Source organism: Megalops cyprinoides, chromosome 15 (assembly GCF_013368585.1).
Source record: "Megalops cyprinoides isolate fMegCyp1 chromosome 15, fMegCyp1.pri, whole genome shotgun sequence".
NCBI lineage: Eukaryota > Metazoa > Chordata > Actinopteri > Elopiformes > Megalopidae > Megalops > Megalops cyprinoides.
The window spans coordinates 30,682,413-30,694,483 of record NC_050597.1 but is presented as its reverse complement, the minus strand read 5'-3'; the positions used below and the strand labels follow the sequence as shown (position 1 = coordinate 30,694,483).

At 40.1% G+C, this 12,071-nt stretch overlaps 1 protein-coding gene across 1 annotated transcript; it reads right to left on the bottom strand.

Moving 5' to 3' along the window:
* Positions 1-692: 692 nt before the first annotated feature.
* si:dkey-228d14.5 (uncharacterized protein LOC796266 homolog) lies at positions 693-11,479 on the bottom strand. The gene is made up of 7 exons (XM_036546358.1): positions 11,158-11,479; positions 7,230-7,277; positions 6,880-6,951; positions 5,150-5,217; positions 4,374-4,504; positions 2,924-3,101; positions 693-1,888 (listed from the first exon to the last, which is right to left on the bottom strand). Exons 1-7 carry the CDS (start codon positions 11,217-11,219, stop codon positions 1,701-1,703), a joined length of 747 nt encoding a protein of 248 aa, XP_036402251.1. The 5' UTR covers positions 11,220-11,479; the 3' UTR covers positions 693-1,700.
* Between the last annotated feature and the right edge of the window lie 592 nt (positions 11,480-12,071).

Here is a 12,071-nt window from a genome sequence, read left to right as displayed (position 1 = left end):
CTTTCGTGATGGGACAGCCCCAAGAGGATTGCCTCGTGGAGCATTCTGGCCCTTTTGTTTGACTTTTTGGACATTCTTTGGCTGTCGTTGCACAGTCTCTCACGTTAGCAATTTAAGTAGCCTATGCAGTACTGTCTCTTGTCAAAAAATGAGTTAGCACCAAGCTGGGTTATGTTGAAAGCTGCCATGTTCTGGCATTTTGGAAATGAATGAAAAACAGATCAACTTCAAGTTAAAGTTTTATTGCACTTGCTCGGTATGTGTTTTTGCACTTGTTTTTTGTGCTGTTTCAATATGATCTGAAGCACACAGAATTCTTCAACATGTTCATCAGTCCTTAAGCACAACTGTTTTACTGCAATTACCCACCTCGAAAACCTCAAACAGTTTCATCATACCCTTAAACTCCCAACTTTAAGGGTATGGTGTTTTTTCAGATGGATTTCCAACATGAAAATTGCAGGTTGTAAACCACAGTCTTAACTCTGACTAGACACATGACTGAAGAAGTGCTCAAGATTGCTAACAAACATTCAGTTTGACATTGACATAACTAACACATCTTTCCTATAAACCCCAAACATAAATACAACTGGACATTAAATACAACAGATTTAACTTACTCAGACACTAAATCTTGAGATGCCAAAAAGAAATCTGAAATTTATGTACTGCAGAGCATAATTAATTGAAAAACATTTAAATGCTTTTTAATAAAAAAAGAAAACATTTGTTCTTCTGCAATACATTGAAACCGCACCCTGGTTGTGGCTGTGTCAAAAAACTGCTGGATTTGAATGGAATGAAAGTTGTCATATGTCCCATTTTTCAAGAATTTAAAAACTCCTTTCAGAGAAAAATGAGTACATAATTACGCAAAAATGAAAGGTTGTGAATGGCGCATGTCAGCTAAAGGCTGCTAAGTTAGTAAGGTTAACTTTGCCAGGCCTACAAAAAAAAATCATGAAATCAATTCATGACTTGTACAGTACTTGCAATCATTCTAATTGCTGCAGAAGACAGAAGAGTAGCAAAGCTTGTTTTGCCTGAGAGAAAAAAAAAAACAGGAAAAAGAAAAACACTTACAGCCAATGTGTTTATCACAATATCCAAAATTTTGTTCACACTTAAAGCAACTTCAGAGAAGAAAGTGGTTAGGTGAGTGCTTATTTGGTATGCTGTGGATTTTCACGTCAACCTTTTTGTGTATTTTATCACAGTACAGGCTACAAACAGAAAGTGTTTTAGCTGTAAGATGATTCTCTCTGTGTCTGAGCTCACCAGTGGATACAGTCAGCTCTACCCAGGTCAGGAAAGCCCAATCTGTTCATGGTTCATTATAAAAAGTAATGTTAAAAAGTAGGGTTGAAGTCAAAACTAGTGCTTTCAAATTCTGGAGGAGCAGTGAACACCTTTGTCCATTGCTGACTTGATTTTAGCCAGTGCCTGATCCAAAACTGATTAGTTACAGTTAAGTTCTTCTTTCCCAAAGATTCCCAAAGGTCCTAGATGAGATGAGATGAAATTCAAAGACTGGCATTGGATACATTCCTCTCAGGAGGGTTAACAACAGAAGTATATAAATCCTAAAAAAAAAGTGCTTTAAAAATGCACTCATAGCTAATGCACATGGCGCCAGTGAAAAATCAGGATCAAGTTTATTCTCCTTGCTTCCTACACACCCATCCTTCACCTCGGACTCATGAAAGAATGAGAGACTTCTCCTCGTCCTTCTTCTCCAGCAGGACAGACAACATGGATGATGAGAAATTGTAAAACTCAAACACAAAACTCAGCTCAAAGAGTTCCAGGTTGACGCTGAGGGTCCATTCAAAAACTGCTGACATGTGCTTGTACATCCACTCCTCCTGGGCAAATAAGATGCAGTCTGTTGGGAGTTTTGTTAAAGAGAACTACTTTTAAGCTGTTTGCAACAGGCCTCTGCCAATCCTTGAGCACATTTGTGCTTGACTGACTCTTGACATTACAGTTTTAGACACCCGGATGGCAAAACACTTACCTACTGAGCAATATGTCCTACGAGACTACGACATATCTTGGATAAGACAACAATAATGTCATATGAAACAAATGATCTCTTTGATAAGACATACCAGGAATGTACTTTTAGCAGATTCCATAGAAGACTACTTAGTTATCTGTATTGTGTCTACTGGCTTTGACTTGTAAACACTAAATTTTTCAAAACTGCCATTCAATTCTTGGAATACCCCTGTAGGGAAATAATCAACACAAGTATAATTTAATAGCAACAATATCAGTCAAAAACCAGCAGCAAGGTAAGTCTTAAAAGATTGTGCAGTCTGTGCAGTTGTCTTGTCATGATATAATGTATCACTGTTTTTCTACCCATGTCCATGATGGCACACCCTGAATTCTTCATGTGCCTCTAAATTCAGGCAAGCACCTTCATTTGCGTCTCATGGATGGGAAGATGAATTTGGATTTTAGCAGGTTTTTAACAATGAGTGACTTTGTTTGCTTGTTCTTTTTATGGCTGTAGGTAAACAACAGTGAATGTTTCTGTTGCTGACTTGAAATACTACTAAACTTTCCCATTGTGATTTTGAGTTTTTTTCTGTGTACACCTGTAGTGGGAAAGCAATCATCCATTGCCTGAACGTCAAAGCATAGTGATTTGCAAATAGATAACTGTGATGCATAGACAGATGATATATGAGACAGTATTACCCAATAATACAAAAAATAAAAGGCTCAAAATCACACTGGCTGTAAAAGATTATCAAATTACTCTCCACCATGGTCATGCATGTAAGACAGACTAACAATAGATGTGTTTAAGTTAACCGACTAAGAAAAATGCAAGAGCCGACAATGTGGCACAGCTCTTCGGTCCTGCAAGAGCAGAGCCTGTCGTCACGGCGACAGCTGGAAAGGATACAGCAGATGGTGACTAAGATCTGGACGCAAGTTGAGACCACACGTGCCGGGTACAGGATGTGCGTGAGGCCGGTGAGTGTGCACTTGCCGGTCAGCACGGTGAGCAGCAGGCAGTAGAAGCAGAGGCACACGAAGCTGAGTGCTGCTCCCAGGTAGTGCAGCAGCACCAGGTACCTTGGCTGGAGGGAAAGAATGACTCCGTGAGAGGAGGGAAACACTACGGGAGCCTGGGGATGTTAACAGAAGAAGTTCATCGAAGAATGTATGGCCATCAAAGAAAAATGGGAGGAATATTAACGTACGTTTGCAAATGTAGTTTCTCCCTTACATTTATTAAATACATAATGTATAGAGATAATTATTTACTGATTATTGTGTGGATTTTTTTTACTTGATTCTACCTGAGATTTTAATTAAATTTATTCAATTAATTTCAATTTTAAATAATTTTCCTTCCAAGTATACATTTATTATAGTGCCAAAGTGTGTTTAATTGCTGTGTGATATAAAGCTGTCCCTTGGGAAAAGAATGTGATGTAACCTTCAATCAGACTTGCTGACAGCACATTTTGACATCACTGTTTGCATCCGGTTTTGTTCGACTCACAGAAACAGCCCCAAGGTACTTACAAACCACGACCAACAAACACCCACTATGGAAGAGGAACCAGAAATGCTAGAGCTTGTATTAAACATGAGTCTCCGTATGAGCGGAATCCTTATGCCATTATAGTATGGCATAACTGAAACAGTGAAAGAGCAATGCTTTTGATAGTCAGCCATATTTGACAACATGCAGCTGTTATAGGTACAGTAAGGTGGATTTTTTCCTTTCTCTTTGTGTTAAGCAACCTGTCTTTGGCAAACAAAAATGCAACATATCCAGGAAATTCCTCACATGGGGCAAATTTGCTAGTTAGCATGTTTGTCCTTGAATTTTATTCAAAACACTGTCTTTGTGTAGGTTTTGCTAGCCATTGAAGCATTGTTTCTGACTGCTAATGTTATCACACAGTTTGAACATCAGCATCCAGCAACAGTAGCTATTAGCCAAGGGAGGACATTTTTCAAAGTAAAGACCAGCCATGGTGCACATGTCAACAGGGAATTCCTGTTATGGAATGTACGTCTTTAAAAATGTGGAAAAACTTGGGGGTTTTTAGCCCGAAAATAACAAGGTACAGGGTGTTTTTAACAAACCTATAAAAGACACACTAGTTTTAAAGCAGCACTATTACTTGACTGAATGTAAGATTTTGGAACTGCAAAGCCATAGGAGTTAAGAGTTGAAATTTTTAGTAGAAAAGTAAAAACTCACACCATCATGTAGGCCAGCATAACATCATAGACTATGCAGACTGATTAAAAAATTCAGACTGGCCTTGTATCCAATCAAATGCCATGTCTGTGACACGCATATCTGGGGCTGAGCAAAAGCTAGTGAGTCTTACATTGCAGTTCCCAGCCATGAAGGCCCCGATGGCAGACACGCAACCGAACACCAGGGCAGCCTTGCTGAGCAGGGATTGGCTGCTGTTCCGCTCCAGGACATGAGCATGGTGGAGGATGCAGAACACCATGACTGAGGAGGCGGGAAGAGACACAGGGTAAGCAAACACACACGCACCTTACTGACTGTGACGTCACACTGTTACACAACACAAGGGCATAGTCCAGAGAGCATTAAAGGGAGTAAACAAACAACACAACACAGCATGCTAATCGGACTATTTGTTATATCATTTCCACACTGAACACTAGATGCCAATATAAATATATTAATGATTTAAATATAGTTTTGCACTGTGCCTGTCAGCAATATTCTTTATTCTTTCATAGTTTGATCAAACCCACCCTGCAAGGGAAGTTGTACCCCAGGTCGAGGTGCACTGTATTAATGGATGCAGCTGATGCTGCAATAGGTCTTGTGTCTTTGTATCTTTGACAAGCACTGGGGTCTGCACCACATAACAGGACATGTTGGAAATGCTATGCTATAAAGACTCTGGCTCTCCCCCCATCTTCCCCCTGTCTGTCATTGTGAAACACAAGAGCCCCCAGGCCTGTTATTTGTTGCTGTGGCCTTGTTTAAAACTAAGCAGTCAGCTCCACCAAAGCAGTTGTAAGTGACATTCAGTGTTTTCCAGCCAGAGGCATCTGCACAGACGTAGTTCACCCAATTTTTCCATGAGTCCTCTCTGCAGGTGGAGGGTTTGACCGTACTTACATAAGAAGGATCCGGCGTTTATGGTGGCCGTGAACAGGGAGTTTTCTGGTGCATTCGTCCCACTAGTGCTACAAAACAGGAAGCATGATGGAGTAAGCACAACAGAGCAGGACCAGGTAGCCCATTCTCATTTAACTTCTTACTTAGCCACTTTAGTTAAACACCTGTTATTTACAAGGTCTACAGGCACATAATTTCCACTACAGGAAGTATCTTAGAGGGTGAGCACAAAAAAAAATCTAAGCCTTGTTTACTAGTGATTCCTAATAAATACAAATCAGGGAGAGAGACTAACAAAGCAACCATTTAGGTTTATTGTGTTTATTGTATATCTGTGAAAATTCTTGTTCTTGTCTCTCAGTGTCACTGTGTTATGTCGAACTATTGTATTGTCACCGTGGGCCTGAGAGAAACACAATTTCAATCCTCCGTATGTCCTGTGCATATTGGAGAATTGACAATAAAGTTGACTTTGACTTTGACTTTGTATAACAAAATAAATAAAAAATAAATAAAATAGATCAAGATGACTGTTCTTAATAACAAATAATGTTAAGATCAATGATGTCAATAACAAAACTCTTTTCACAAGAGGCAGCCAATCAGGGTAGCTGTAAGGGACCAAAGTTTCCCCCCAACGGTGGCAGGGTCACATGGCCATATGAAGACAGCTCAGGTCAGGTGACGGTTGATGATTCAGTTTTCTCTCCAGGCGTATACTATCCATTTCATGTGCAGTTTCGTAAGTGGAATTGGCACAGAGATGGCTTTTATTTCACGCGATTTGTTTCCTGAAGTGTAAATGTGCTGCTTTAGGTTGTAGCGAAGCAGCTGTATGGAGTATTGCCCAGACCAATCCTCTGCTTCAGGCTAAAGAGAGGCCTTCTCCTCTCCAATTTGTATTTCCACTAACCCATGTCTTTTTCCTTACTTGGAAATATTTTCCTTCACCTTATTTTAACTGTATTCACTTTTTGTGCATTAACTCAGTTTTAACCTGATTAATAGCTTCTCCATTTGCTCTGGTGTATTTTATTCAAGATCATGTTTGGTTTTGTACTTGAATCATCACTTATATGCCACCCTGAATATAGGCTGTCAAATGCTAAAACAATACTAATACCAAAACTCCAGCAAACATTACTACCATTATAACCACTGTTAGTACTACCTATACTACTAGTACAGCTGCTCTGACTCAATATAATGATTAATAACAAACCATAATAATGATTTGTCATTTTATATGCATTAGCAGTGGAAATGGATGTTATATGATGATTTGGAACATAGTGAGGTTGCCATCAACTGTTACAATATACATGTGTGACCTTAAGCTCTATGATGTCAAACAGATGCAAAAAAAAAATCACTTCTGCAACTTATTAGCTGATGCATCAAAATTTGGCCTTTTTCAAATTTTCTCAATTTCAAATTTTCAAATGAAAAATTTTCAGAAAAATTCACAGCAAAAACAAAGTTTTTAATTCAACATTATAAGTGTAAAATGTGACTATATTGATACTGAGAGAGTTTAATGAATATTTATAGTGTTGAGTTAACACAGTTGATTTTGCTGTGCGCTTAGAGGAAACGGTCAAAAATAAATTTTGTCTCTGCACCTTCCCGTTGTTTCCTTGAGAAACATATCCGAGATCGTTTTGCCCAAGCTGACTGTCTATTCAGCCATTCAGTTTATGGGCAGGCTGTGAACTGTGGTTTGTACTTACCTTATCGTGGGAATGTTAACATCTGTGCAGCACAGCTCTGAAGTATTCAGCTGACAGGAGTTCCTGTAGTCCCTGTGAACATACAGTGATGTCACAATACAGCAGTGAATGGGAAGCCATCATTCGCCACTTTTGCACACCACACAGGAAACTGGGATTATAAGCAGGGAGCTGCAGCTTCCAATCACTGGAAAGTCTCTTTAATTGTTCCCTGGTGGAAGGTAATTGCTTTAGTAAATAGTCAGTAAATACATAAAATATAATCAGTGGCAAGCCACCCTGGATAAGCAGATACATAACCCAATGAAGAGGAAGGCACATTGCTGTCCCAGATGGGGACATCAACTCACCAGTTACTAAGGGAGCAAACATGATTGTAACTCAAGGCCAGGCCATACCTGCAAAAAGAGAGACACACACATACTCAAAGGTTTGTACTGACTGGCACTGGTGCCAGTAGTTTGACTCCCTCCCATAGCTCCGTGAAAGGGTGAGGAGCTTAAAGAGTAACCAGGAACTGATCCGTTAAGGGCCCAGGTGAGTGTGCACAAAACCCTGTTACTGGAAGATCAGCATTCCCACCCTCTCCCTCAGCTTCACCGTCAGCTTTTCAAATCTGCCTTGGTCAACAAAGTCCATTGTGGAAACACCATGCAAATTTTTCAGGATACAACAGATTAGATCTTAAAATGTATTTGTTTTTATGTAGGGTATACATTCACATGATTTATGTACCTCTTTATGTAACACTTTTTGATTTAGTAAATCCTATATACCAAAATAAAGCTTACAGAAAGGAAATATATCTCAGATATTTCTCAATATAATAATAATGTGTTTTTATAATGATATGTTTAATGTGTAAACATTTATAAAATAATAACCAATTTATTGATACTAAACACTCACACAGAGGGAGATATTGCCAACAGATCGTCTAAATAGTTTGGAAGACACTGCAGGTAAGTTAATAAGCTTTTTTTGCTGTAAGTATCATGTTATTTACCCAGTAAACTGTCAGATCTGGGAGGACTTGCTCCAAAAACTGCATTAGATTACAAATATATTTAATTTATTTACACATTTCCACTTTTGAAGTAAAATGTTCCGCATGTAAGCAACCTTAAAACTTACCATGCCGGAAGAAGCAATCAGTTATCAAACTAAGCAGGGCGTAGCTAAAGAGCGGAATGCACTGGTTGAGAAAACATGCTTATTGTACAGAAAGCCTCTTAATGTCTGCCTAGAAGCGGCATAGGAAATGGTTCCTTTGATAAGTACTGCAAAGTCTGTTTGACTTGCACCACACCACACTCCTTTGAATGATGAAATTCATATAACACTGGGCAGAAACAACAGCACTGCAAAATCACAAATCTCCCCTTGTTACACCTCAGGTTACACCTAAAAACATGAGTTTGTCTCTCAGAAGTGAGACAGTGAAACTAGGGATTCACGGATATCTGCATTCTTACAAAAGGAACAGTAATTCGCCAATAATCTCAGACTGTGGTTTAATTCATGTCCTGCGAGTCTAATTGTCCCTGTGCTGCTGTAGATATTTTAAACAATGCTTCCTTCCAGGTGTGGTTCAATTCAGTTCTATCATGCTGCTTTAAATTTATAAGAAAAAAATACTGATTTCACATACTGTAATTGTTTCATAAGATTTTGATACAGAATAATGACAGTAACCATACTACTCTGCAGCTTCCTTCCCCTTGATGGCTGAAGCCAAGCATGGATGTGCTTCATTAATACTTGGATGGAAGACCTGGGAAAAACTAGGTTGCTGCTGGAAGTTGTGTTTTTGGGCCAATAGGAGGCAGTCATCCTTCTTGAGCCAGCAGGAGACCAATCCCCCAGTGATGAGAACACTGTGCTGTGGGAGATTCTGTCTTTCAGATGAGACATTAAACCAAGGTCCTGACTCTCTGCGGTCATTATAGATCCCATGGCACCCCCTGCAAAGGGCAGAAGGTCAACCTGGTGTCCTGGTGAAATTCCCAGTCAGTCTCTTTCAGTCTAATAATCCTCCAATGTAATTAGCTGACTAACTCCCTCCTTCTCCACCCCATCTGATGTGTGGTAAGCTTTCTGGAGCAAAATGGCTGCCGTGCTTCACCCAGGTACTTGCTACACATTAATGGTGGTTGAACTGAGCCCCCTCATTCACTGTAAAGTGCTTTGAGAACTTGACAGGTGGAAGGTGCATAAATGCAATCTATTATTATTATTTCCTTTCAGGAGGCACAATCAGCAGAGAAGGAATGTGACACAACTTGATTTTGACACAGTGAAGGTGAAGCGAAGGTGACATGACTCATTGGTATTTGCCACCATTGCTACAATAGCCGTAAAATGACAGGTGTACTGACGTTGTACTAACGCACAAGGTACATTTTTGGGTGTAACGTGGTCATTTGGTGTCATATTGTTGCTGTCTAGCATGCCCCACCAAGCAAAACCAACCACACCCTTTGTGTGATTCAAGTCTGTTATTACCTGTCTAAATATACCCGTCTGAAGGATAAATATTTGCTTTTGTGAAAGTGTGCTGGGCAGGACGTTTCATGCATGGCCTCATCAGGACATCCCAGATGTGCTATGGCTTTAGCTGTTTTGCTGTATCTCAAAAATGTCATCCCAGTGTAAAATGTTGCAAAATATTGACTTTTCACTCATGGAGAGGATGTCCATTTGGGTACATGCAAGGGTTTGTATTTTACAATGACTAAACTGTGTCACTCACACATTTTATCAGATACCCAACCACATTGCTGAAGGCAAAAAAGTGAGATGTACACTGAAGGCAACTGTGCTTTCCTTTGTCTTTGCTTGTTAGGAAAAACAAGGAGAAGTTATTTGTAGACAGATTAAGCCCAAAAATTCATTGTGGTTAATCACATTGTGGTCAGGGAATGCTATTGGCCTTTGGGACACAATTGCTTTGCATGAGGAACTATACTGTTGTAATATTGTTTGTAATATTGTTTGGGTGATTTCAGGAATTAAACTTCCACAATGGGAAGATGGTAATCACCCACTAAAGATTAATATTGAGTTACATTTTGCAATGTTGTCCAGGTACACCCTTGTTTTGCTCCTTTATGTGGTCATGGTATTTGGTTATGACATACTGTTGTTAACGATTCCCTAGCAAACGTCATAAAAGCATATCTTCCTTTGTGTCAGTCATGCAGATGTAAGAAATTATCATTGGACAAAAAATATGAGCTATGCAATGGGAGTTATTTGTTTTATATATATGTGTGTGTGTGTGTGTGTGTGTGTAGTACTCAGTACGTCATGATAAAACCCTCACAAAGTAGTCACTGACACTTTTGCAATATCACGCCTGGATTCATATATCACATTAACCAAAGAGCTGAGGAATTCAACATGGTGAACAGTTTCTGTTGTCAGTTTCAACTGTTGGGAGTCAAACTAATTCTTACATAATTAGGCAGGTTGAAAAGGATAAATATTGAAATGTATTGAAGAACATGAGATGTTGAATGATGAGAAGAAGCTCTAAAGCCCAAGTGGGCTCGTCATTCTGCCCAAAGTGTGTCTAGCATTGTGTCAAGCCTGGTCTTGAACACTCTCTGCTTCAACTACGAATTCTGGTAAGCTCTTCTATGCTCATGTTTGTATTTGTATTTGTTTTACAATTGTCTGAAAATATATTTCCAGTTCATGTTTTGTTCTGCCTCTGAAAGCTGTCTCATCATTTGTTCACATGCTAAAACCAAAACGGAGAAAATGGGGCACACCACATCACCGCCACACACCACACCACAGATAGACAATTTACATTCTGTCCAACATGAATTGTTATCTAGGCTGATAGGATGCTCAGCTATAACTTGCATTTCCATAAAACAAAAAGCCATGGAGCAGAAACTCAAACATGCCCACACTCAGAGTGTTGATGAAGTGATACCATGAACTAACACAGCCCTGAGAAACATTACCTAAATATCACTGGCAAAAACCTCATTCTAAACTTGATTCTACAATATTCAAACTTAATACCGACAGGGACTCATTCCGGACTTCACTGTAGCTGAGAAGTCGCTTAAAGCCACGAGAACACCTATCCACTAAAAACTAAAACTTGGGGCAATTGTTTTGTGTAAAGCAAACACAAGACACAGAATTGGTCACAATACTTGAGGTCAGCTTTAAGGCCATTTTACTGTGTCACCCCAAGATTGTTCAAATCTTGCAACCCTTCAAAACCAGAAGAAAAGATAAAAGCTTTGTGGAACTCACACAGCCCAGGATCCAAAGAAGGACACACAAGCGAGAGCGATGGGGATGATGACCCAGATCATGTCTCAATGAGGGACGAATCAGACGGCACACAGGGTCTGGGAGGGGGGGGAGAGACAAGTGCTGCTGGCAAGTTGTTTGAACTTCAGAGGTCCTGTGAAAAGAAGCTTCCCGTAGTCCTGCGGCTGCTTGTTTTATCTGGCTAGGCAGGTGTTTGTTCTTGTTCTCACAAGTACATCAGCCAGGCCTTTCGTCTCTCCTTTGCTGGGAGATTCCAAAAACGAAGGAATCTGCGGTCCGTCTTGTACCTGTCAAGCCTGTCGTACACTCACCCTGATAATGCAGTATGTAGTGGCAGTTCCCCGTGGCCACTCCCTTTGTGGAGAGACGCTACACCCAGCCGGCACAACAGCAGGAAAGCAGGAGGGAACTGACTCAGGGCACTGTTATCTTCACGTTTGTTTAACCCTGCACGGGCTATCAAACCCCCAACTCCATGAGTGCACCACAGAGCCACAAGACATGCTAAACAAACCACTGTGCTTTCCCTCAGTTCTCTGGGCCATTTGTGCACAACAACATTCTGCACTTTTGCAAGCTGTGGAAACTACTCTTACTGTTGTTGTTCATTTCAAAGACGTCAGGGCCTCCAAAGGTGAGGTTTGGAGGGATTAGGACAATGGTGCTGCCGGCTGCAAACAAAATGGTACTTCCTGCAGCCCTCCGCCATCGGATTTTCATGGGTCTCCCTTGCATTTGTCTTTTCTTAAGATGCTGAGGCAGATTCTGAAAACTTTACGGTGGCAGCATTAATCGCCCCAGAGAGACCTACTGCTACTGGCTGAATATGTCTTACAGACAATGTAGTATTTTAAAAATCATTTCTTAAGAATTTAAGTGATCATTACCAGGTG